Genomic DNA, 27759 nt, shown 5'->3' on the forward strand with positions numbered 1-27759 from the left:
CCCTTCATCAGGATTGAGGCTTATGGACTGGGGAGGCTGAGAGATAAATGGGAGGGAGGGGGGCTCGGAGGGGTAAGGTAGCTGAGAATGTGATAGGTAGATGGAGGTAAGGGAGAAGGTGATAGGTCGGAGAGGAGGGGGGAGTTGATAGATGAGAAAGATGATGGACAGGTCAAGAGGGCAGTGCTCAGTTGGAGGCTTGGGACTGGGCTAATGGGGGGAAGGGGAAATGATGAAATTGGTGAAATCCACATTGATCCCGTGTGGTTGCAGGGTCCAAGGCAAAAGATGAGACGTTCTTCCTCCAAGTGTCGGGTGGTAAGGGTTTGGTGATGGAGGAAGCCCAGAACCTGCATGTCCTTGGTGGAGTGGGAGGGGGAGTTGAAGTGTTCAGCCACAGGGCAGTGAGGTTGGTTGGTGTGGGTGAAACAATCCGCCAGTTAGCATCCTGTCTCCCCGATGTAAAGGAGACTACATTGGGTACAACGGATGCAGTAGATAATATTGGTGGAAGTACAGGTAAATTTCTGTTGGATGTGGAAGGCTGCTTTGGGGCCTTGGATGAAGGTGAGAAGAGTGGTGTGGGCACAGGATTTGCACTTCCTGCGGTGGCAGGGGAAGGTGCCAGGAGTAGGGTATTGAGTGGTGGGGCGCATGGATCTAACAAGGGAGTCACGGAGGGAATGGTCTCTGCAGATCTCTGATAGGAGTGGGGAGGGAAATATATCCATTTGTAAGTGGCAGAGGATGATGTGATGTATACAGAGGTTGGCAGGGTAGAAGATGAGGATTGGGGGGTTCTATCCTTTTTGCGTTTGGAAGGGTGGGGTTCAAGAGTGGAGGTGCAGGTAGTGCAGGAGATGCGCTGGAGGGCACCGTCGACCACGTGGGAAGGGAAATTGTGATAATTGAAAAAGGAGGCCATCTGGGAACAGATGCAGCAGAGGAGGAGGAATTGCGAATAATAGATGCCATTTTTACAGGAGGTAGGATGGGAGGAGGTGTAGTCTAGGTAGCTGTGGGAGTCTGTGGGTTTGTAGCTGATGTCTGTGGTTAGTCAGTCGCTGGGGATGGAGATGGAAAGGTCCAGGAAGGGGAGGGAGGTGCCCGATATGGTCCAGGTGAATTAGAGGTCAGGGTGAAAAGTGTTAGTGAAGTTGATGAACTGTTCAACCTCCTCATGGGAACACGAGGTAGTGCTGATATGGTCACTGATGTAGCGCAGGAACAGGTGGGGGGTGCTGCCAATGTAACTGCTAAAGATAGACTGTTCCACATACAGTCTATGAAGAGGCAGGCAAAGCTGGGCCCATGTGGGTGCCCATAGCTACCCCTTTGGTTTGGAGGATGTGGGAGGATTGGAAGGAGAAGTTGTTAAGGGTGAGGACCAGTTCAGCCAGGCGGATGAGGGCAGATGAGGGTATAAGCGGACGACTACTGGTTGGGACGGCATAAGAGGAGGAAACAGTGTCAAGGTATGCAGAGATGAGTTCAGTGGGACAGGCGCAGGCTGAGACAATGTGTCGACAGGGAAAGTGAGGTTTGTGAATCTTTGGTTGGAGGTAAAATTGGACAGTGTGGGTTCACGGACAATAAGGCTGGAGGTTGTGGATGGGAGATCCCCAGAGGTGATGAGGTTGTGGATGGTCTGGGAGATGATGGTTTGGTGATGGGAGGTGAGGTCATAGTCAAGGGGGCAGTAGGAGGAGGTGTCTGCGAGTTGGTGCCCAGCTTCAGCGGTGTAGAGGTTGGTGCGCCAAACTACCACTGCGCGCCCCCCCCCATCTGCTGGTTTGATGGTGATGTTGGAGTTGCAGCAGAGGGGGTATTACCTTCCTACTCACCTTCATCTACCTATCTTCCCCAGCCCCACCACACCCTCCCATTTATCTCTCAGCCCCCCCTCCCCAGCCCACAAGCCTCATTCCTGATGAAGGACTTATGCCTGAAACGGTGATTCACCTGCTCCTCGGATACTGCCTGACCTGCTGTGCTTTTCCAGCACCACACTCTCGACTCTGATCTCCAGCTTCTGCAATCCACACTTTCTCCTGGGGTAGAGGTCAGTCTGGAAGAATCAACTGCAGCTAATGGGGACCAGTAATAGCTGACAATGAATTGGTTATGGTAGCAGTCCATGTGACGACAAGGTCTGGTGTGTGGGAGTTGGGGTAAGGACATGGCAGAAGGTGTTCAGGCCATAGTTCCCAAGTGGAAAATGAGGTGTTGTTCTTCCAGCTTGGTGCTGAGCTTCGTTGGAGCACTGCAGCAAGCCTGAGGCAGAGATGTTGGCCAGGGAACAGGGTGGGGTGGGGAAGTGGCAGGCAACTGGAAGCTCAGGGTCTCTTCCGCAAAGCGACCACCCAGTCTGCGTTTTGTCTCCCCATGTAGAGGAGACCACGTTGTGAGCAGTGAATGCAGTACTCTAGATTGTATGAAGTGCAGGGAAAGTGTTGTTTCACCTGGAAGATGTGTTTGGGCCCTTGGATACTGAGGAGGGAGGAAGAAAATGGGCAGCTGTTACACCTTTGGTTATGAAAAGGGAAGGTGCCATGGGGCTGTGGGGGGGTGGGGTGCGGAGGACGAGTGGACCATGGTGTCCTGAAGGGAACAATCCTTTTGGAATGTGGACAAGAGAGGGGAGGGGAGTATGTGTCTGGTAATAGCATCCCACTGGAAGTGGCAGGAATGATTGGATATGGATTCTGATGGGATGGTAAGTGAGGACAAGGGGGACCCTATTTCTGTTGTGATAGAGAAGAGAAAAGAGGAGTGCCAAAGTACAGGAGAACAGTTGGACATCACTGAGGGACCTTTCAACTGGGGAATCCTCAGTTGAGGAAGGGGACATTTTGGAGGCCGTCTTGTAGAAACTGGCATCATCGGAACAGACACAATGGAGAGGCAGGAACTGGGAGGATGGAATAGTCTTTACAGGAAGCAGGGTTGGAGGATACACAGTCTAAGTAACTGTGGGAGACTGTGGCCGGCCTATCCCGAGAAATGGAAACAGAGATATTGACAAAGGGATGAGAGGAATCAGAGATGGACCCGGTGAAGGTTAGGGGAGGGGTGGAAATTGGAGGTGAAATTGGTCGGTTTTTCCTATTCCGAATGAGAGAAGGATGGAGCACTGATGATGTCACTGATGTATCAGAGAAAGATTTGTGGGTGGGGGCCGGAACAGGACTGGAACTAGGAATGTTCCGCGTACCCCAGAAAGAGACAAGCCTAACCAGGGCCCATGTGACCTGAAGAAAGTGAGAAGAGTCAAGAGAGAAATTGTTCAGATGAGGAAGAGCTAGCCAGGCAGAGGGGGTGGTAGAGGATGGGGACATTTCAGGCCTTTTTATCCAGGAGGAAGTGAAAGGCCTTGAGACCATCCTGATACGGGACGGGTGACTGAAAGGATTGCACGACCATGGCCAGAGGAGGCAGCTGGAGTCCACAAACTGGACATTCAGAAACTGACAGAAAGCATCAGAAGAATAGCGGATCTAAGTAGGAAGGGACTGGACAAGGGAAGAATAAAAAATCAAGTCAAGATACGAAGAAATGAGTTCTGTGGGACGGGAGAAGGCAGAAACAGTGGGTCTGCACAAGCAAATCCTGTTGTAGATTTTGGGAAGGAAGTCAAATTGAGCTGTGCAGGGCTGGGGGCATATGAATTTGGAGGCAGTGGTGGGAGATGACCAGATGAAATGGGATTAGTGACCGTTATGGACATGGTAGCCTGGTGTTCCATAGTAGAGTCACAGCCCAGTAGGAGATAGGAGGAGGTATCTCAGAACAGGTACTTAGCCTCCATGGAATCAGAGAACCCCTATGGTATGAAAGCAGTCCATTCAGCCCATCAAGCCCATTATGGCCCTCTGAAAAGCATGCCACCCAGACCGACCCCCCCCCCCCCCATCCCATTAACCCTGCATTTTACATGACTAATGCACCTAGCCTACACATCCCTGAACACTATGGGCAATTTAGCATGGCCAATCCACCCTAACTTGCACATCTTTGGACTACAGAAGGAAACCAGAGCACACGGAGGAAACCTCACAGACACACAAGGAGAACTTGCAAACTGCACACAGATAGTTGCCCAAGGATGGAATTGAACCTGAGTCCCCAACACTTTGAAGCAGCAGTGCTCTCCATTAAGTCACCGTGCTGCAATGTAACACAATGTAATGCTAATACAATGTTAACACAAAAACGAGCTGAAAGGAGGAAATTTATGAAATTGCCGAAAAAATATCTAAGCCTGAGGGCCAGGGAGTTTTAGAATTCAACAAGGGAAAAGGACAGAATAGGATGTGAATGTCAACTCGCAAGAAACATAAAAACAGATTATAAAAGCTTCTACAGGTTTATTAAAAAAAGTTGCTAAAGACAAAAGTGGTCAAGATTAGAGTGGTCGATTTTCCTGCACCTTGGTTGCTGCTTCACCTGCTGTGTTTTTCCAGCACCACTCTAATCTAGACTCTAATCTCCAGCATCTGCAGTCCTCACTTTCACCAAAGATAAAAGTGGGTCCAATTCAGGAGGGCCAGGCAAACATTTAACAGGAAATAGAGAAGCTTTGTAAATATTTTGTGCTTGTCTTCACAGAAGAGACATAGGAGATCTTCCTGAATAACTGAGATCCAAGATTCTAGTGGGAATGTGAAAGTTGAAGAAATTAGTATGTGAACTCAAGTGCACTGAAAGTTGAAAAATCCCCAGGACCCCCTAACACGGTCTTGGAGGAGCTGGAGATGGGTGCACTTCCTGCAAGTGTAATCGGCAGGGACGTCGATGGCATCCCTCACCTCATACATGTTGCAGGAGAAACATTGCACTGCCTTCACTGCCTTCCCTCTAAAGCTAACTTTTATTTCAAAAAAAAAAAACTGGGTCTAAAGAATACAACAAGCAGAGTTTGAAAGTTATCTTTCAAAACTCTGAATTCTGAAGTCACATGATACCAGGCAAAAGGTCAACAGGTTTATTCAAAATCACAAGCCTTCGGAGAGTAGCCCCTTCCTCAGGTGATGTTACTTGGTGTCATATGACTTGTGACATTGTCCACCCCAGTCCAACACAGGCACCTCCCATCGTAGCTTCTATTAATTCTGCAATAGTTTCTGCAGATTGGACTGTTGCAAATGTGACCCCAGTGCTTAAGAAAGGAGGGAGAAAGAAAATAGGGAACTACAGTACTGTTAGCTTGGCAACTGTAGTAGGGAAAATACAAGAGGTAAAAACAAAGACTGCAGATGCTGGAAACCAGAGTCTAGATTAGAGTGGTGCTGGAAAAGCACAGCAGTTCAGGCAGCATCCGAGGAGCAGGAAAATCAACGTTTCGGGCAAAAGCCCTTCATCAGCTCTATTCCTGATGAAGGGCTTTTGCCCGAAACGTTGATTTTCCTGCTCCTCGGATGCTGCCTGAACTGCTGTGCTTTTCCAGCACCACTCTAATCTAGAATCGGGAAAATACAAGAATCTATTACAAAGTTTTCTTTTCACAACAACATTCAGGACTCGATGATTGGACACTTAGGCCACACCAGTAATGAACTAACTGCAAAGATTTAAAGAGACCACAAGCTGTTTACATTTGGTTGCAGCCATTACTGATGTGGAGCTCACAACCTCAGGAGTTTGGGTGGGAGCCCACTGGGATAGTAATGTAACATTAAACTGTGTAACAGAGTGGGAGTGGTGTGTAATATAACAATGCGCTATGTCACAGTGACCATCTCTTGATCCTCAGCAACAGTTATAGATTAACACCTAGCTAACACCGGATTAATCCTTTACCTGAATGTGCTGGCTTTGTGAGATTGTTCAATATGTGGTGCAATTAATAATAAACAGTCAAACAGATTCTAGAGCCCAGGATAATTAGGCAGGGGCTCCTAGTTGGTTCAGTTTTAAGGAATTCACAATTTTTTAATCCTGTTTCACAGACGTTGCTGTCTGGCCCCATATTACCTAGCGACTCCACGCCTCATACTGCATTTAACTGTCGCCATAGTAATAATACTCTAGGCACCAAAAATGAAGAGGAGAGACAAAATTAATCAACGGGGTTTGTGGATAGGAGTGGGCTTTGATTCCACCGCACACGGGATGGCAATGAATGGGTTATTGTTTCTGTCTCTAATTCCACTTCATCTTTTAATGTATCCAATTACAATGAAACTCAACCCACAAATCGTTAAGCCAATCAATAATTGATCCAGGAATCTACATCCTTTCATCTGCTCTCTCTCCTCCCCAACAACTTGCAATGACTTTCTCCCCATTGACTCCCCCATCAACCCTTTCCTCAATGAGCCCACCTTGAGTGCCCACAGTGCAAGCTACAAAAACCAACCCATTGGAGGCAGCCAGCTGGCCAGGGTTTACGTGGTGATTGTAATCCTTGTCAATCCCAATCCCTGTGTTTATTATCGGTGAACAATTTACTGAGGATTATAGATTGATGCAGCTGCCAGCCACAAGTTAAATCGATGGACTGTAACTTTGAGTAGATGTAATTTAATAAATCTGGTGATAACCATGATTTGTATTTTTAATTATGAGATTAAATATACCCTGTTGCAGTTGTCTTCCAGTGTCTGGCCTGATGGATGTATGTTTAGTATGGCACTGCTATATGAGAACAGTAATAGTTCATTCATTTTTTTTTGTATAAAGGCCCTGCTGGCAAGACCATATTTATTGCCTGAATCTAGTTGCTCTTGAGAAAGTGGTGGTGAGCTACCTTCTTCAACTACTGCGGTCTGAGTGCTATAGTTGGACCCACAATGCTGTTGGGAGGTGCAGAGATAGTTCCAGGATTTTGACCCAGTGACAGTGAAGGAAATGGTGATATATTTCCAAGGCAGGATGGTGAGTGGCTTGAAGGAGAACTTGCTGAGGATGGTATTTATACGTATGTGCTGGCCTTCTCCTTCAGGGCAGAGGTCACTGGTTTGGAAAGTGCATACTAAGGAGACTTCACTAAAATCTGCAGTGTGTCTTGTAGATAGTACACACTGCTATTACTGAGCATCGGTGGTGGAGGGAGTGGATGTTTGTGGATGTGGTGCCAATCAAGTGGGTTGTGTTGTCCTGGATGATGTTGAGTTTCTTGAGTGTTGTTGGAGCTGCACCCATCCAGGCAAGTGGGGGAGTATTCCATTACATTCCTGACTTGTGCCTTGTAGATGGTGGACAGGCTTTGGGGGAAGTCAGGAGGTGAGTTACCTGCCGGAGGATTCCTTGCCTCTGATCTGCTGTTTTAGCCACAGAGGTATCTCTTGTCTTTCAGTCTGTGCTTGAATCACTGTTTTTGGTGTTTTGATGTAACAACATTGGACAGCCAAAGGTAAAACCGCAATTTGTAAGAATATTTGTGGCTTGAAAGACTGAATCCACCTCCAGTCTACAGTATGTCACTATTAGAAGTTAAATGTTCCTGAATCCCTCTATCAGATTCTAGTCTTTAACTCATGCCCAATTATCTATTATTCTAGATATTACCATCCCAATCACCCACGAATCCCCTCGATCACATTTCATCCTGTAACTCATTTTGAGTCACTCCTCCTGTTGAGAGAAACAAGTTTACAATGAGTGAATTGGGAGGGGATGTCGGTACTGAAGGGGTTAAGGATAGTTCAGGCTCAAGGACAGTGTATGAGATGATGATAGCAACATTCGATAGTTTCTGACTCCCTGTGAAAGGACCCTCATGAACCGCTGACTCCCCCTTTACCGTATTTATCTAACCCCCCTTTACCGTATTTACCTAACTCCCCCTTTACCGTATTTATCTAACTTCCCTTTTTGAAAATTCCTGTTGGATCTGCCTTTCTGGGCAGTGCATTCTGATCACAGCAACTTGCTCTCTCGACAGTGCTGGGAAAATGGGTCAAGCATTGCCAAGGGTCTGCAGCAGCCACACAAACAGTCCGTGTCAGTCTGGGGGGAGGGGAGAGACTAGGAGAGCAAGGACGGGAAAGGGTCACTAATTGTGCCCCAGAAATTGGAAAGTGACAGGAGGCTGAGATTGGTCTGTCCAATGAAGGCCCAAGTGCAATGATGAAAAGTCACAGGTGCTTTTAACAAATCAGTCAAATGAAACGTTTTAAGAGAAAACTTGGATGTGGAAAGTGAATGCACTATCACCACGTTTGCAGATGACGCAAAATTGGTTGGGATGGCAAGTGATACAGGTGACACAGAGTCTGCAGAGGGATATGAACAGGTTAAGTGAGTGGGCAAAAACTTGGCAGAAGGAGGAGAATGTGGGGAAATGTGAGGTTACGCACTTTGGCAGGACGACTAGAGGGGATGAATATTATTTATGTGAAGAAAGACTGCAGAAACCTGCACCACACAGGGTCTCAGGATCCTGGTGCTAAATCACAAAAAGCATCAAGTTCAGCAGGTAATAGGGAATGCAAATGGAATCAAAATCAGAAATTGCTAGGTAAACAAAGTAGTTGAATGTTGAATATGAGATTGGTCAGTGGTTGCCAGGAAGGAGATTATACAATGTTTGTGGTGGAATTGAGATGCTGAACTAGGTGGGTTGCCAATTCTGATTGGATGCTGCATTACCTGACACCCTGTTTCCAACAGCCCTCCCTGTCAAACAGCTCTTTCACCCTCACCCTTTTAGTCTTGCTGTTGATCAATTTGAAAGCTACAATTTGCTATGGCCTAGAATCAAACCCAGGTCAATTGCTTGGAAGGGAGGCCATGATTTGGAGATGCCGGAGTTGGACTGGGGAGTACAAAGTTAAAAATCACACAACACCAGGTTATAGTCCAACAGGTTTAATTGGAAGCACTAGCTTTCGGTGTTGGTGTGATTTTTAACTTGGAAGGGAGGTATCCTCTCCACTATTGCGCCATCACAGTACCACCCTCCCCTTTTTATAACTGAGAAACAAACACCAACAATTAGTAACCACACGGTTTCCCTTTAAATTCCATTAATTATTCTTTACAGGGCGTTGTTTGCAAACATTGTCTTGAAGAGGAGCGGCTTAATTCTGGAAACTCTAGGGCGATAGGGAAGAATTGCTGAGCCTGCTCCCTGGCCAAGTCTGTCTCCACGATTTGGGGATTGCACTTTGAAGGAGCAGTCCCCTATCGCCAGCTGGCGTTAAGTGATGTTTCCAGCCAATCCCTGAGCCCCTCCCTGTTGCCCATGGTGATGTTGTAACCCATAGTTTTATGATGGAGCAAGTCAGATCAAAGTGTCACCAGGAGGTCCCAGGCTAACCTTATACAGGCTGTGTCACAGGCCCAGGCTCTGGATAATCAGCGGCAGACAATGATCAGCAGAAAATGATTAGCATTTGAATGAGTTCCAAAAAAAATTAAATCCTCAAGCATCTGCTGAGCTGGGAACAGCTTCTCCCTTTTCCACAAAATAAACAAAAAAAATACAAGATTCAGATGTGGTCATCTCCCCCAGTATCTCCTTGGTCAGTTTTGAGTCCGATAACCGTTCCAACACTCTCTGGCCACCCTCCCTGAGGTTTTAAGGTAATCTTAAAACTCTTAATTTGAAGCAATCATCCTTGTTTACCAATTTCACTAGGGTCTCAAACTCAACTCTATAATCTATTCCAACCCCACAACTCAATGAGATCACAATGCTCCTCCAGTTCTGGTCCTTTGAACATTTCTGATATTAGTCACTACATCGCTAGTGATTTCAACTTTCTAATGCTCTGGAATTCTCTCTTTAAACCTCTCCAAATCCCTCCCCTCTTTAAGACTTTCCTTAAAAACAACTTTTACAATACTTGCAAATCCTAATAGCTCCTTTTTAAGTGGTTCAAGTCAATTTATTGTTTTATTTTGGTAATGATGTTGTGAAGGCCTTTGGGGTATTTCACCACATTTTAGGTTCTATATCAATGCTAGTTCATTGTTGTAGGGTCGATTTGAGCTGTAAGAGGCTGGAGGGTCTGAGGTTGATTTGGATCTTGCTTGAGTACTGGCTGTTCATTCAATCCTTCTTCCATTCTGGAGGCCATTCAGGAGAATGGGATCCTAGCCCAGACACACCAGTCATTGGGGATGGGTACATTTGGCCAGTACAGGGGCTGAATCTACTGCCCAAGCTCAACCAGTTGGGCCAGAGCCTGCACAGGGAACCTGGGAAATGGGTTGCAGCTGCCCACAGTACAGTTTCAACAACAATAAAGATCATCCCTGGAATGTCTCAAAGTGCTTTACATCCAATGAAGAATTTTTGAAGTGCACTCAATGTTGTACTGTAGGAAGCATAGCAGTGAATACATGCACACAGCAAAGTCCCACTAATGTGACATTGGCTGAGGGGTAAATGTTACCCAGAACTTGTCAGAAGGGGCAAGTCCACCCTTCTCCATTGAAAATGATTCCCAGGATCTTTATATCCATCTGAGCTAACAGACAAGATCCGAGTTTAATCTTTCTCATGAGGGACAGCACCTCTGACAGTGCAGCATTCCTTCAGCACAGTACTGGGGCATCAGCCCGGATGCTGTGTTCTTTTCTTCCAAGGGGGAGAATGCTCCAAACTGGGGCACGGCTAGTGGTAAAAGGAACTGCTATCTTTAATGTGGGGAAAACATCCCGAAGAGTTTTGCATGATGACTAATGGAGAGAGCGAGATGGAGCTGGGTGTTGGAGTCACAGAGTTTAACAGATTTCCACTGTTTGATTATTTGCATCATTATCATGGTGAGAGTAACAAGGTGATGGGGCTCAACATGATTTATGTCATCTCCTTGTGCTCTTGTAAGCTAATGACTGTCGGCAGTTCTCCCTATTCAGTGAGAGACCAGTGGTGTGTGAGAATATAGCCCAGCATGAACACAACATCCTTAAGTCGCCTCACTGTCCCACAAGCACAAATTGTCTCAGTGCAGCCCAGAATCAGAGAGGATATTGTTGTACAGATTTCTCTGTTGTTTCTTAGGTTCTAGATCCCAGGACTTAGCTCTCATCAGCCTCCAATGTAAAGCCCTGCAAGTCAATTTACACCAGCTCAATCTTCACTCCTCTGCAGTTATTAACTGAGATTACTCGTAAAAATATGGAGCTGGGAGACGGTATGGATCCCAGACTGTGGCACCCCTTCAGACCCAAGTACAGCTGCCTCCAGCCTCCCTCCTGTCACACTGGTAGCATTTCCTCCCTAAATCTTACAAACACTCTCTGCTGCCCTCTCGCCGTGACCTCACAGAAAGGGAATGAAAACTGAATCTGTGGGAAATAAAAGGGATCAGCTCTCTTTCATAGGCCAGACGGTGTTTGAGAGAATTCACAGGGTGATTTAACTAACCCCTCTGACTGTATGTCGAATAAACCAACTGTACCTGAAAGGGCCAACAGGCTCTCTCAATGAGCCCAGCTTTTCAAGTTAAACAAACAGAGACTCAGTCTGAGATGGCCCAGAAGAAACTTGTTGCGAATAGAGGAGCTGTCAATCCCCTGAATTAGGCATTCAATTATGTTGATCAGGCATCAAAGGGACACAGCAGAGTGTTTGGCAAAATAATCCCTGCTCCTGGTGTGTAGGGTGCAGCTGCTGTTTCACTGTCATCAACATGTCAGAGGAGTCAGTTAGTGGCTGTCTGAGAGGTTAACTCTTTGCTAACCAGCAATGATGTCAGGATGAACAAGGAAACCGACATCCTCCTCCAAGAACAAAGGGGAGGTGACAAGGGAACAGAATGTGCTCTGGGGGTGGGGGGTCTGATATCACAAAGGGTCTGCACAGGGATAAAGAAGGTTAAGTGAATGGGCAAAAACTTGGCAAATGAAATTTAACGTGGGGAAATATGAGGTTATGCACTTTGACAAGAAGAATAGAGGAACTGAATATTAGTTACTGTAAATGGGGGAAGACATCAAAAAACTGCAGCACAGAGAGATTTGGGGGCCCATTAGTATTAATCACAAAATGTCAGCATCCAAGTTCAAAGGGTAACAGGGAAGGCAAATAGAATGTTGGCCTTTTCTTCAAAGGGAATGGAGTATAAAAATAGGGAGGTTTTTTTCTGAAACTATACAAGGGAGTAGTCTGACTACAGCTGGAATACAGCGTTGATCCCTTTAGGTAAGGAAAGATATCCTGATATTAGAGGCAGTCCTGATGACTAGGTTGATCCCAGGATGGAGAAATGTTCTTATGGGGAGAGGTTGAGAGGTTTGTATACACTGGTGTTTAGAATGAGAGACAACCTTTTTGAAATATACAAGATTTTTAGAGAGGGTTTGATAGGGTAAGTTTGGAGAGATTGGTTCCCCTTGTGGGAGTATCCAGGAGCAGGTGGCATCATCTCAGAGTAAAGGGTTGCCATTAAGGTCAGAGATGAGGAAGGATTTCTTCTGTCAGAGAATAGTAATCTGTGGAATTCCTTACATTGTGCACTGTTCAGAGGCTAAGATAGACAGGTTTCTAATCATTAAGGAAATGAAGGATTATTGGGATAAGGCAGGAAAGTGGAGTTGAGAATGATCAGGTCAATCATGATCTTGTTGAATGTCAGTGCAGACTCAGTGGACCAAGGGCCTACTCCTTCTCCATTGTTTTATATCGTCTTATAGTGAGTTTGCCTGTGAATCGTGTGTGTGTGTGTGTGTGTGTGTAGGAGAAAGTGAGGTCCACTACCAAAAATATATTTCCCTCCCCACTCCATCTGCATTCCACAGAGACAATGCCCTTCGCGACTCCCTCATTAGGTCCACACCCCCAACCAAACCACCCTTCATACCCGGCACCTTCCCTTGCTGCTGCAAAAGGTGCAAAACCTCCCCCTCCCCTCTGTCCAAGGCCCTAAAGAATGTTCCTGAACAGCCTCCGACCTCATCTACTGCATCCATTACTCTCAATGTGTTGTCTACATTGGGGAGGCAGGACATCAACTTGCAGAACGTTTTAGAGAACATCTCTGGGACTCACGCACTAAACAAGCCCGCCTCTCTCGGGTCGAACACTTTAACTCCGCCTCCCACTCCGCCAAGGATATGCAAGTCCTGGGCCTCCTCCATCACCAAATCTAAGCCACCGGAGGCCTGGAGAAAGAACACGTCATCTTCCGCCTTGGGACCCTCCAACCACACGGAATCAACATCGACTTCACCAGTTTCCTCATTTCCACTCCCCCACACCTGATCCCAGATCCAATCCTCCAGCTCAGCACTGCCCTCTTGAACCTCTTCATCTTCCTTCCCACCCATCTGCTCCACCCTCCCCACCAATGTATCACCATCATCCCCCACCCACCTGCATCCACCTACTGCCTTCCCAGCTACTTTCCCCCACGCCCCAGTCCCACCTCCCAATTTATCTCACAGTCCTCTTGCCAGATGTCGCTTTACCTGCCAACATCTTCCCCAATCATCTTTTGAAAGTTGCCGGTGCAAGCCATCACAATGGGCCTTGCTGAAATTTATAACGCTAAATTGTGAACCAGGTCTATCCTTTTCCAGAACCATTTTCAAAATAATAGAATTACGTTTACTGGTACCACAGTACACCTATATTAGGAGCTCAGTCACTTTCCCTGCCTTATTTTCCAAGAAGAAATAATGTTGAGCCACAGATCAGATAAGCCAGGGTCTGTGTGGCAGGACAGGCATGATAGGTCGAATGTCTACGTGTGCCTGTGTTTAATGGGTGTTTGTGTGAGTGTGTATGTGTGTGTGTGTATGTATGTGTGTAAGTGTGTGGTTGTGTGCTTGTGAACCAACAGTGTGATCTCAGGAAGGACTGTGATGAAGAGTTATCTTGAAGGGGTTGAATGGTATGTTCCCCTGGTTTGGCAATGCTGAGAGCTGCAAGCGCAGTCTGCACTGCTGTTTGTTGGGGGAGTGAGTGAGTGGCCAGTGTTTTGGAGACTGTTTCTCCCTCCCAGGCTCCCTCCTGAGTTGGAGCTCTGGCAAAGTGGCATTCAAATGTGGAAATATAAAACAGCACTTGATAAGTTCTAGTGCCAGACTGTTGGCCAGTAGGAGTTGCACTGAAATTGTTCAAAACACCACATTCAGGCTTGGCCTAGAGACAGCAGGAATTGCAGATTAATCTCCAGGTCACAGATATATAGAACAATTGTGAGATAAATCATAGTGGCATCAATAAATAATGCATTTTTCCGAATAAATTAGAATTCCTACAGTCAGCCCTTCGGCCCAGCAAGTCCACACCAACCCTCCAAAGAGTAACGACCTAGACCCATTCCCCTACATTTCTTGCTGACTAATTCACCTAACCTACACATCTTTGGACTGCGGGAGGAAATCGGGGCAAACCCATGCAAACATGGAGAGAATGTACAAACTCCACAGAAGCTGGAATCAAATCCGGGCTCCTGGCAATGTGAGGTAATAGTGCTAACCACCAAGCCACTGTGCCACCACAAGTTCTTTGAATACTTTTGATTATTGCTTGTAAAAATTATCGGACTGAAGGGGACAACAAGGCAGTCTTACTGAGAGTGCAGAACCATTCAGCACCTTCCCCTGTCTCTCAGAGCAGGTGGATGGGTGCTTAGGATGGACTGTTGTGACTGCGCTCACCCCTGATGGCCAATGACCAAGAAGAGGCAAAAGGACTTGCATTTATATAGCACTTTTCGCAATCTTCTCAAAGCTTTTCCAGATAGGTACAGTCACTAGCTCTGTCTACATTTGGCACCCAATCCTACGCCTGCAATGCGATGACTTACTTTCAAGGATGTTGCCTGAGGAATAAATACTGTTGGGGTCTTCCTAGAGAGGACAGGAGCCTCCTCCTGTCCAAATCGACATCCACCTGAGAGGGCAGACCGAGATTAATATGTCAGAGTGAATGGATGTGGTGCTGGAAAAGCGCAGCAGGTCAGGCAGCACCTGAGGAGCAGGAGAATCGATGTTTCCAGCCTTGCATCCATTGCCTCTGACTTCCAGCATCAGTCTGGCTTACCTGTCCCCAGGGATTACTCCAACATCCCGATTGGCTGTGTTATCTGCTGGCCTCCGCAGAGTTTCTGACCCACTGAACCACAGCTGGGCCACCCTGACCACTGAGTGGGGTCACTGAAATCACAGCTACAAACCGGGGAAAGGTAGAATGTTAAAAAAACACATAAAACAGGAGACAAATAATAGCAAAGTGAGGGCCGGGGCTGGGGGGAGGTGATCAAGAGAAAATCACTGCAGTTGGAATGTAGGAATAGGCCATTTGGCCCCTCTAATCTGCTCCACCATTAATGGGGGCTGATCCACCCTAACCCCATTTTCCCGCCTTTTCCCCATATTCCTACCATCCACAAATCTACTGATCTTTGTCCTAAACACTGAGACTGTTCCCTCTGGCCCAAAGATTCATCACTGTCTGTGCAGAGATTCCTCCTGTCTCAGTCTCAATGGCCTGCCTGTTATTCTTAAACAACATTGTAATCAACCTGTTCAGGAATGTTTTACACAGCTCCAGGAATAGATGGGATTTTAACAGACACCTCCTGGTTCAGAGGTAGGGTAATACCTACTAAGCCACAAGAGCCCCTTGCTTTTATTCTAAGCGTGTGCTCCCTGGCTCTGGGCCCCCCTTCCCCAGGAGGAAGCTCCCCGCTTGATTCTGTCCCATTGCGATATGAAAGATTTCTGCACAGTGTGTTTGAATGGCTCGCTCTGCCAGGTTGGAGGAGTAATTGATTCTGGGAAAGGCTGGCAGTGTGGAAATGGAGCAGCATCCCATAGTCAGCCAGACCTGGGACCTGACTTGCCAAATACCACATTGCTGAATTAGGCGAATGAATGGAATTATCCAGCCAGCAGAAAACACAGGAGCTGTGACTCCCACAGGAAGCAAGCCCCTGTTCACTTTTTGCATCCACCCCACCCCCATCCACCTTATTCACAATAAACTGAGGTCAGCACTTCCTTCAATATTCATCTCGACTCCCTGCCTCAGCCACAAGGGGACACCGATAGCTAATCCCTCCGGAGGCATCTTTCACAAACAAGGACAGATTTCATTAAACTTGGAGCAAAGACCAGAGAGAGAGAGTGCCTGCAGCCTCAGAGTGTGGAAGGTTCAAGGAGTAGCATTAACAGTGTCTCTCCTACTCTGTTATAGCTCTGGGATCATTAGAGACGGTGATGTTTTAATGGGATAGTGACCAACCTCATTTTTATTCCCAGCTGAAGATGTTCTCTCTCTCTCTCTCTTTCAGCAGCCTAATTGCTGAATCCCTCTTTCTTCCCACATGATGAAGCCCCCACCTCACTGGGGTCTCATGTTGGAGGGAGCAAACGGATAGACCAATGAAGTTGAGTTAAGGGAAAACGTCAACCTCCTATCGAATAGCAGAAGAGGCATGAGGGGTTACCTGGGTCCGCCTTTGCTCTCCCAACCAGGTTGTACTCTCTGCCTGTCTTCACCTACCCCACCCCACCCCCATCTGCAGCTCCCCCTTACACCCACTCCCAGTCCTGAAGAAGGTTACACCCGAAACGCTGAGTTCTCCACCTCCTGATGCTGTCTGGCTTGCTGTGTTATTCCAGCTTCCTGCCAGTCTACCCTGGATTCCAGCATTTGCAGATTTTTTTGTCTCTAATCCCCTTTATCAGACTCTAGCATTCAATATAATCATGATGGAACTGATCCTAATCTCAAACCCATAATCCTACCTCGCACTGATACTGACAATCCTCAATACCAGCCATTCCCACAGGAATTCCCACAGGTCACTATTCCTGACCCTTACTATTCCCGATACCCGTCACACCACAGACCATTCCAGACCATGAGCTTTCTCTGTATTTATGTTGAAGTCAAAATTCCTCTTGGTCCTAAAATAAAACAAAGAACTGAGGATGATGGAGATCTGAAACAAACAATAACAAAAAGTGCTGAACCTTCTTCTGAACATTAACTGTTTCCCTCCCCGCAGCTACAGCCAGACATGCTGGGCCCTCGCAGCCATTTCTGTTTCCATCTTGGTCCCAGCTGCTGTGTTGTTCCTCCGGGCCTGAGGGTGGTCAGTGGGTTTCATTGGTTTTCTGCGTGCCTTGGTGGGAGCTCTGTTGTGCTTTTTGTGTTACACTCTTGTCTTTCTCATCTTTCTGACAGTTCGACCCTACAAACACAGGCTACATTAGTACTGAAAAGTTCCGGAACCTTCTGCAGGCCCACGGCTCAGAGCTCGAGCCGCATAAACTGGAGGTGCTTCTGGCTTTGGCAGACAACAATTCTGAGGGAAAGATCTGCTACCAGGACTTTGTAAACCTGGTGAGTGAACAGTGGGAGCAAATATACTGATGTAAAGTGGAGAGTGCTCAGCCAGCGTTCCTGGAAATGAAAACCGCCACCTTCACTTAATCGTCCCACATGTTGTCCATGACCACATTCCCCTCTTCTCCTCCATATTCCCTCAAGCTGGAGTAGCACAGTTTAATCTTTTTTCAGGTGAGGTTCTCAGAGACGTTCCCAGAATAAATATTGCCAGAATGTTGGTGAAGTCTTGACCAAGTTTTCCAGAGGGTCTCCTGATGTGTTTCAGGATCCTGTTCCCTCAATCCAGCAGCAGTGACTCAGAATGGTGAGGATCCCAGTCAGTAACATCAACACTGTTTATTCCCAAACCCCTGGGCAACACTGTTTATTCCCAAACCCCTGGGCAAACCCCTGGGCACTGTTTATTCCCAAACCAGAAACTGTCAGGCATTGTGACTGTTAGCTCCCTCTGTTAGCAGAGGGAGCTAACAGTCACAATGCCTGACAGTTTCTGGCAGACATTACTAGTGAAAATCAGCTGGTTAACAATCTTCTGGGCACCATTCCTGGCACTAACCTGAACTCCTTTACCAAGGTGCTGCCTGACACTAAACCTGATTAAATCAGTGTGTTGACTGAAGATGTAGTCACCTCAGAGGCTGAATGCCCTGCTGGAAATTACCCCCTGCACTTCCAAGGATAGGACTGGAACTCATATTGCAGTGGTCAGGGAGATTAAAAAGATTAGAACTTTCTTCTTTGAAAAAGAGGAAAACTAAAAGAGAGATGGAAGAGATCTTTAATGTGATAAATGGATTGGATTGGCTATACAGAATGGGGTTCCAATTTTTAGAAAATCTAGAATTTGGGGTCATTGATTCAGGATGGTTACTAATAGCAGGGGAATAAGCAGAAATGTTTTAATTTGAGAGATTGTTTTACAATGTGGAGTGCATTACCATAGGAATTGGTTGAAGTGAACAGTATGCGTGCTTTATAATAGAAACTGGTCAGGTAAGGGAAAAGGGTTAGTCACAGGTTGAAAGATGGAGACAAGGAAACTGGTTCAGGAAGTAACTCAAACTGAGTATAAATTATGCATAAAAAGTCAAGAAATCTAATGGAATGCCAGCCTTTATATCCAGAGGACTGAAGTATAGGGATGCAGAGGTTATGCTGCAGTTATACGCAACCATGATTAGACCCCGTAGGGAGTACAGTGGGCAGATCTGGGCACCACACCTTAGGAAGGGTAGATTTGCCTTGGAGGGAGTGCAACATAGGTTTACAAGAATGATACCTGGACTTCAGGGGTTAGAACAAGAACAAAGAACAACCCAGCACAGGAACCGGCCCTTCAGCCCGCCAAGCCTGTGCTGACACATTTTACCTTAGATTCTGAGGAGCGATTGTGCAAATTAGGCCTGTTTTCTCTAGAATTTACAAGGTGAAGGGGTGATCTGATTGAAGTCTCCAAGATAGTAACAGGAGAAGACAGGGTCAATAAAAATAAACAATTTCCACTGGTTAGGGATTCTAGAACTAAGGGGCATAGTCTGAGAATTAGGGCCAGACCATTCAGGAGAGATGTTCGGAAGCACTTCCACACACACACACAGGGTGAGAGAGGTTTGGAACTCTCTTCCACAGTGGGTGCAGGATCAGTTGTTAATTTTAAATCTGAGATGGATAATTTTTGATAAGCAAAGGTATTAAGGGAAATGGGCCAATGGCAGGTAGATAGAGTTAAGCCATAGATCAGGCATTATCACATTGACGGGCAGAACAAGCTTGAGGGGTTGAATGGCCTACTCTTGTTCCTATGTTCCTGTGAACTCCAGAACAGAATAGTTGGACTGAATGCCCTATTTCTGTGTTGTACATTCGATGCAATATTGTGTAACCCTCTGAACTCCTTGATTAGATTCCAGTCTACCTCACTCCTGGTATCTATTATTCTGTCTCTCAACTCCTAAAACTCCCAGTTCAATTCTAGTCTGTATCTCACTGCCCCAGCTTCAGTTTTGTTTTATATAAAGCACTGTACAATTGATGATCAGGAGTTTGTTCGGTGCAGAATATTCCGCAGTTTATAACAGCAGAATATTTTGTTCACAGACAGTCCCCACCAATTGATCAATTCCATGTCACATTTCACGTTAACAGTGTCTGGTTTCTGTCCTGAGGGGAGAGTGATGGTGCAGAGTATGACATCAGGTCAGATGATACTTTCCAGCTGATCTCCGGGAATCTGAACTGGCCACATGAAAACAAAACCTATGAATCTTAGGAGTTTTCCCAATGAGCCAAAACATGGAACAGGAAGAGAGGAATTTATAGGTTAGCATCTAAAACTAGCTGCTGGGTGAGGGCACTAACATGCTCCAAATGGTGAAGATAGGCTGGGGAGGGGGGGGAAGGGCCTTATCCCTGAATGTAACCACAGCTTGGAAGAGAGGCTGTCCCATACCATTCCCCCAGGATAAGGAACTGCTTCCAGGGACAATACAGAATGAGCTGCCAGAGGAGATGGTAGAGGCTGGTACAATTACAACATTTAAAATGCATCAGGATGGGTATATGAATAGGAAGGGTTTAGAGGGATATGGGCTAAGTGCTAGCAAATGAGATTAGGTCAGATTGAGATATCTGGTCAGCACAGATGAGTTGGACCGAAGGGTCTATTTCCATGCTGTATATATCTATGACTCTACTTAGCTGAAAGGCCATTTCACCCTATTCTACAGACACTGATTACAGCTGAAGATGCAGTCTGATAACCCAATCCCAGACTATTACTTATTCACTTAGTTCCCCACTGCTGCTTCCTGCCCTCAATTGCTATCACTTTATGAAGAGGCAGCCTGGGCTGATGCAGGACTGAAGCCACTGACAGGTCAGGCTGGAAAGGAAATCAGGTTTCCTTACTGGAAAGGCATGAAGAAATCTCCAGGATTCTTATAACAATCCAATAGCTTCAATGAGAGCAGCCCTTTTAAAATGGATTAAGTTTGCAGATGACACCAAAACTGGAGATGTAGTGTACAAAGTTAAAAATCACACAACACCAGGTTATAGTCCAACAGGTTTAATTGGAAGCACACTAGCGAGATGTAGTGGACAGCGAAGAAGGTTACCTCAGAGTACAACAGAATCTGAATCAGCTGGGCCAATGGGCTGAGAAGCGGCAGATGGAGTTTAATTTATAAAAATGTGAGGTGCTGCATTTTGGAAAGGCAAATCAGGAGAGGACTTACACACTTAATAGTAAGGTCCTGGGAAGTGTTGCTGAACAAAAAGACCTTGGAGTGCAGGTTCATAGCTCCTTGAAAGTGGAGTCTCAGGTAGATAGGATAGTGAAGAGGGCATTTAGTATGTTTTCCTTTATTGGTCAGTGCATTGAGTATAGGAGTTGGGAGGTCATGTTGCGGCTGTACAGGACATTGGTTAGGCCACTGTTGGAATATTGCGTGCAATTCTGGTCTCCTTCCTACCGAAAAGATGTTGTGAAACTTGAAAAGGTTCAGAAAAGATTTACAAGGATGTTGCCAGGATTTGGATGGTGTTAGCTAAAGGAAGAGGATGAATAGTCTGGGGCTGTTTTCTCTGCAGCGTCAAAGCTGAGGAGTGACCCTATAGAGGTTTACAAAATTATGAGGGGCATGGATAGGGTAAATTTTCCCTGGGGTGGGGGAGTCCAGAACTAGAGGGCATAGGTTTAGGGTGAGAGGGGAAGGATTTAAAAGAGAATTAAGGGGCAACTTTTTCACGCAGAGGTTGGTACGTGTATGGAATGAGCTGCCAGAGGAAGTGGTGGAGGCTGGTACAATTACAATATTTAAATGGCATCTGGATGGGTATATGAATAGGAAGGGTTTAGAGGGATATGGGCCAAGTGCTGGCAGGTGGGACGAGATTAGGTTAGGATATCTTGTCAGCATGGACAAGTTGGACCGAAGGGTCTGTTTCTATGCTGTACATCTCTATGACTCTATAATTCTCCAAATTCCAGAAATTCAGTGTTAAAGAAATCAGTCCCTAGTTTTCAGCCAATGTTCCAGGAATAGAAGAGAGTAATTAAAACTGTGAACAACACTCAGCAATCAAACAGCCTGCACCTCTTACAGTTCTCCACAACACCACATTCTCATTTCACAGCTGGGTGATGGAACTAACACTGTGAATCAGATGGGGAAAGGCTCCAGTGAATTTTATGTGAAATGGTCAGATTGATGAGAGCCTTTAATTGACATTTCCCCAGCTGGGAGCGTGTTTTATCATGGGTGAGGATCGGTTATTCAGAAGATTGTCAGGCTGTGGTTCAGTGTTATTTCGCTTGTCTCTGGGTTGGAAGGTCATGGCCACAAGTCCCACTCCAAAGTAGAGAATCCAGGCTGACACTTGTACTGAGGAACAGCTGCACTGTCAGAGTTGCTGCTGTTTGGATGAGGCATTAAAGTGATGTCTGATCTGCTCTTTCAGGTCTAATAAATCCCTTGTCCATTAATTGATATGGGGCGGAGGGGTACTGCACAGTATCTTGGACAGTATTTGATCACTTAACTGACAGCACAGAATATCTGCTTCTCATCACACTGCTTTTTCTGGGGGGTTTGCTCTGTGCTAATTCACCATCACATTTCTGACAGTATAATAGTTACAACACTTCGGAAATTATTATATTAACTGTAAAATACTTTATCCAATGGCATGTATTAGATTCTGAATAGATGGATTAACTGACCAGTGATAGGGGTGAGGGAACGTTGCCTCAGCAATGGGCCAACAGGTAAACACTTCCCATTTTCAGGGTGTGACAACCTTGTTTGGGTCTATCCAATGGCTTAAAAATTAATTTCCCACTCTGCATGTGGGCTTTTTGTTTCAATCAGATGAGCAATAAACGGTCTAACAGCTTCTGTCGTGCTATCCATTTGGGAAATCGCCATCTCCGTGCCAATTCGCTCCTTGAAGAAACTGGCCTCACGATATCCCAGCGATTTATCCGACACATCGCGTATGAGACCCTGCCCAGGGGACTGGACCGCAAGTGGTACTATGACAGCTACACGTGTTGCCCCCCACCCTGGTTTATGATCACTGTTACCCTTCTGGAGGTCAGTAGTCAATGCTTCAAGAAATCAGTGACAGCCTTTTAACCACATATCATTACCACTTTTAAGACCACCAGTATTCACCTTCATAGCACTGCATCCAAGACTCCACTCAAACCTGCTGAATCCCTCATCGATGCCTTTGTTATCTCCAGACTCAACTATTCCAATTATCCAGGGCCAACTTCTCATCTTGCACTCTCTGCCAACTTGAACTCATCTAAATCTTTGATGCCCCATATTCATACTCAGACAATGTCCTGTTCATCCATTACCCCTTTGCTCACTGACCTACATGGGCTCCCAGTCCAGCAATGCTTTGGATTTTAAATTATTATCCTTGTCATCAAATCCTTTAGTAGCTTCTCTCCATCCTTTTCTCCAGCGATTTCTGTTTTGGTTCATTAATGCCCTTTAGGGAGGAAATCTGGTGTCCTTACCTGATCTGACCTACACATGACCCCATACCCACAGCAATGTGGTTGACTCTTGACAGGCCTAGTGAGCTATTCAACTGTATTAAACCAGAAGAAAGTCTAATAAAACGCATGAAACCAGATGGGCTGCCCTACATCTGCCTGGGCACCTGAAAAGACAAAGTCAAACACAGTCCTGTGAATCTGCAAAGTCCTCCTTATTAACATCATGGACAGTGTCCCAGAGGACACCATCATCCCTAGGTATGTCTTGCCCCACAGCAGGGCTGATACAGTGGTATGTCACGTAATAGTAATGAGAGGGTTGCCTTGGAAGTTCTCAATATTGACCGTGATATCTCATGGCATCAGTTCAAACATGCAAGGAAACCATCTGACATTTGCCTCCTACAGCACACCCCCTGCGCTGATGAAACAGTGCTCCTCCATTTTGGAGCCCACTTGGAGGAAACACTGAGGGTGGCAAGGGCTCAGAATGCATTCGGGGTGGGGACACTTCACTGGGTCTGTGGCAGGTGGTAATGGAATCAACTAGAGGCTAAAACATGCTTGACCTTTTCCTCACCAATTTGCCTGTTACAGATGCATTTGTTCAGTATCTGTTAAAATGACCACCGCACAGTCCTTGTGGAGACAACTTCCCATTTTCACACTGAGGATACCCTACATTGTGTTGTGTGGCACTACCACTGTGCTAAATGGGACAAGCAGATATAGCAACTCAAGTCTGGGCATTCATGTAGCTCTGTGAGCTGTCACCAGGTGAACTGTATCAGTTATAAACTTCATGGTCTGATATATTCCAGACTCTACCATTACCACCAAGCCAGGGGATCAACCCTAATGATTCAATGGAATGTGCAGGGGGTATGTCAGGAGCAGCACCAGACATAGCTAAGAAAGAGGTGTCAACCCAGTGAAAATAGAACACAGGGTGACTTGCGTGCCAAACAGCAACAGCAGCAAGTGGTAGATAGAGCTTAGTGATCCCACAACCAGCAGATCAGAACCAAGCTCTGCAGCCCTGTCACACCCAGTCATGAATGGTGATGGACAATTAAACAACTCACTGGAGGTGGAGTTGGGTCCACAAATATCTCCATCCTCAATACCAGGGAGGCTCACCACATCAGTGCAATAGACAAGATGGAAGCCTTTGGAAGCAATTGCAATTTCTGCATCCAGTATTGAGTGCAGTTCCAACAATACTCAAAAAAACTCAATATCAAAGCAGTCGAGAGTGCAGGAAAAGCACAACAAGTCAGACAGCATCTGAGGAGCAGGAGAATCAATGTTTCAGCCATAAGCCCTTCATCAAATTCTCCCGTCGATTCTCCTGCTCCTCGGATGCTGCCTGACCTGCTGAGTTTTCCAGCATCATACTCTCAACTCTGATCTCCAGTATCTGCAGTCCTCACTCTGCAGCCCATTTTGCCCATTTGATTGGTATTCCTGCCACCACCTTCAATATGCACTCCCTCTCCCACCAGTGCACAGTGCAGGCAGTACAATTGGCAAATATCTCACCACGAAGACAGCACCTTCCAAACATGTGACCTCTACCATCTAGAAGGACAAGGGTAGCAGATACATGGGAACTTCATTCCCTGAAAGTTCCCCTTCAAGCTAATTACTGTCCTGATTTGGAAACATATTGCCGTTCCTTCAGTATCTCTGGATCAAAATCCTGCAATTCCCTCCCTAATTGCATAGTGGGAGGTCATGGGCACAAATCCCACCCAGAGACTTGAGCAGAGAATCCAGGCTATGATTTGTAATGAGAGAGTGCCACACTGTCGTAGGTGCTCCTTTTTAGATGAGACACCACATGGAGTGCAGTGGTCAAGAAGGCCACCAACTTCTTGAGGGCAAATCAGGATGGGCACTAAACTTGGCCAAACCAGCAATGCCCCCTGTGGATTTTTTTTTTAAAGCAAAGTATGAGCAGAGAGTAGTGCAATGTGTCTGATCTGCTCTGTATTCAACAGATTGCCGTTTTCATCTATTACGGGCTGGTCCTGGAGAAATGGGTGCTCCAGATCACACACCCTTCGTATTTGAACAATCCACTGGTCTACCAGCCACAGCTCCGCAGGCAAATCTGGCGCTACCTCAGTTACATCTTCATGCATGTTGGGTGAGTAGCTGGTATAGACTGTCTGCTTTTCTCAACATCTGTGTACCCCTTGTGCTGTGAGTGCAGGGATCAGAATGATTGCACTGGTAGCTACAGCACAAAGGGAGGCCAATCCTCCAATCCTGGCTCTTTGAAATGGTTATCCAATACATCGCCTTCCCCCTCCTTTTTTCCACATAACTTGAGAAATACTTCCTTTTCAAATATTTATCCATTTCCTTTTTGAATGTTGCTATTGCTTTCAGGCAATCTAGTGTTAATCTAGTTACCAACCACCTCCATCCAGTGAAATCAGTTATTTCCTCAGTTACTTGACCAAAAGCCCTCAATATCAAGTACCTTGATTAAATTTTCCCATAAAGTTCCGTGCTGCATTGAAAACAATTCCAGCTCCACATTACTGAAGTCATTCTTCAGAATCACCATTCCAATACATTCCCTCACAGATTTGTTAGATAATATCTTTGTGAAGTGGTTTAGGATGTTTTACAATGCTAACGGTGCTGGATAGATGCAAGCAATGGTGGGGGTTGGGGGGGGTCTCACTTGCATCTGGTGGAATTGGTTCAGTTCCTCATCACCATATGAAGAGGCAAGGCCTCTGATGAAGACAGCAATGAGACTGTGACTGTGCAAGTTCTTTATTCCAGAGTTGAGCATCTGGGCTTCAATGTGGTGTTGCAGCTGCTGGTCGGAGTTCCTCTCGAAATGGTGCATGGCGCTCTCCGCATTAGCTTCATCTACCTCGCTGGTGTACTCGCAGGTAATGGTCTAAGGAAAGCCACATCCCAGGATCACACCAGGGTGTTGAAAGTGTTTGATGACTTGTCCCTAATGTTGTTCTCCATTTCAAAGTGGCTGTCTTTGAGGTCTATCGAGTTTATGTTTAATTTGTGTTCACAGCAGATTCCCACAATTAGCAAAAGATAACATTTTAAAACTCCCTTTGATGGTGAAAAAGATATTACTGAAAAAGATACATTTTGTTGAAGATTGCACTCATCAGAACAATTTGCAAGAATACCAAGGAAAACTACATTTTATACTGTATGAGAATGCTGATAGGTTTGCAATTGGACTCTAGTCATGGTGTTGCTAGGCAGAATGTGTCAGTTAGGTGATGACTGAGAGTTAACTGACAATTTAAATGAGATTTGGATTGGCCAAAGCATTGCTCTGAGATATTTACGACAAAGTGGTTGTCGCCTGGGACTATGGTGGGGGATCAGCTGTGGCAGTGTGGCGCCCAGAGCGAGGATTCCTGGCAGCAGTAGGCTCAGAGCAATGACTCTTGGCCGCAGTGGGCTGTCTATTGCAGTGGTTCAGTGCCTGGAGCGGGGACTCCTCGCTGTAGCGGCGGCAACGCAGGGACTCCTGGCTATGGCAGTGCCCAGAGCAGGCTCTCCTAAATATGATAGGCCCGAAGCAACAACTCTTGGCTACGGTAGACCCAGAGCGGAACTCCTGGCTTCACTAGGCCTGGAGTGAGGACTCTTGGCTGCTGTAGGCCCGGAGCAAGGACTCCTAGCTGCACTATGCCCAGAGTAAGGACTCCTGGCTGCTATATGCCCGGAGTAAGGACTCCTGGCTGCGGTAGGCCCAGAGCAGGGACTCTTGGCTGCACTAGGCCCGGAACAAGGATTCCTGGCTGCACTAGGCCCAGAGTGAGGACTCCAGGCTGCACTAACCCCGGAATGAGGACTCATGGCTGCTCTCGGCCTGGAGCGAGGACTCCTGGTTGCTGTAGGCCTGGAGCGAGGACTCTTGGCTGCACTAGGCCCGGAGCGAGGACTCCTGGCTGCTCTAAGCCTGGAGCGAGGACTCCTGGCTGCTCTAGGCCCGGAGCAAGGACTCCTGGCTGCTCTAGGCCCGAAGTGAGGACTTCTAGCTGCTCTAGGCCCAGAGTGAGGACTCTTGGCTGCTCTAGGCCCGGAGCGAGGATTCCTGGCTGCTCCAGGCCTGGAGCGAGGACTCCTGGCTGCTCTAGGCCCAGAGCAAGGACTCCTGGCTGCTCTAGGCCCGAAGCGAGGACTTCTAGCTGCTCCATGCCAGGAGTGAGGACTCCTAGCTGCTCTAGGCCCGGAGCGAGTACTCTGGCTGTTCTAGGCCCGGAGCGAGGATTCCTGGCTGCTCTAGGCCCGGATCGAGGACTCCTGGCTGCTCTAGGCCTAGAGCAAGGACTCCTGGCTGCTCTAGGTCCAGAACAGGAATTCTTGGCTACAGTAGGGCCAGGATGAGGACTCATAGCTGTAGCAGCAGCAGTAGCAGAGTCAGGATCTCCTGGGGCATCTCCTCAGTACTGTCGTTGCTGTACCCACAGCGGGGTTTTCCTGAGGCCTGGAACACCTTGCAGAGACCTTGCCGAAGCCTTGAAGCTTGAGACCCAGCTTGAACAGAAAATGAACTCTATTTAAATAATGTCTTTTTTTTTAGAACTTGAAATGCTGCCGGATGTGGTGACTAAACACTTTTCACTGGATCTTCCTAGATAAATGTGACAATAAAATCATTTATTTATTCATCAATTTTGTTGAGTTAAAACAGGTGTAATGCATGTTATTCCTGACAGTGAAGAACAGGACCCAGTGTCCTTCTAGTACACGCAACTGGTATTCTTGCCATAACTGAGTCCATTACAACTGACGGTCTGGACATTCATTCACTTTAACTGGAAAAGTGGGGGGGGAGTTCAATCAATCCAACTAACAAAGGACACAGGAATCAATTTAATCATTGAAGAGAGTGCTGATCGTTTTTACCCATGGAGAGATAATCTGTTAAACCAAGGCAGAAAGAAGTGGTTGGTCTAACCAGTGGAAGAATGCAACTTGT

The 27759-nt window shown here is 46.5% G+C and overlaps 1 protein-coding gene across 3 annotated transcripts in view; it reads left to right on the plus strand.

Annotated features, from left to right (window-relative positions):
• Positions 1 to 27759, plus strand: part of rhbdl3 (rhomboid, veinlet-like 3 (Drosophila)) — a 50231-nt gene that overhangs the window by 12588 nt on the left and 9884 nt on the right. Inside the window, exons 2-5 of one of the 3 annotated variants that reach the window (XM_043715108.1) lie at positions 17096 to 17254; positions 22132 to 22356; positions 24779 to 24927; positions 25578 to 25690. In XM_043715108.1, the coding sequence (XP_043571043.1) occupies positions 22132 to 22356; positions 24779 to 24927; positions 25578 to 25690 (487 nt within the window). In that variant the 5' untranslated portion in view covers positions 17096 to 17254. Of the gene's footprint in view, positions 1 to 17095; positions 17255 to 22131; positions 22357 to 24778; positions 24928 to 25577; positions 25691 to 27759 lie in introns of those variants that run through there. The other 2 variants (XM_043715107.1, XM_043715106.1) reach the window with 2 other exon arrangements.

Source organism: Chiloscyllium plagiosum, chromosome 24, assembly GCF_004010195.1.
Source record: "Chiloscyllium plagiosum isolate BGI_BamShark_2017 chromosome 24, ASM401019v2, whole genome shotgun sequence".
Classification (NCBI taxonomy): domain Eukaryota; kingdom Metazoa; phylum Chordata; class Chondrichthyes; order Orectolobiformes; family Hemiscylliidae; genus Chiloscyllium; species Chiloscyllium plagiosum.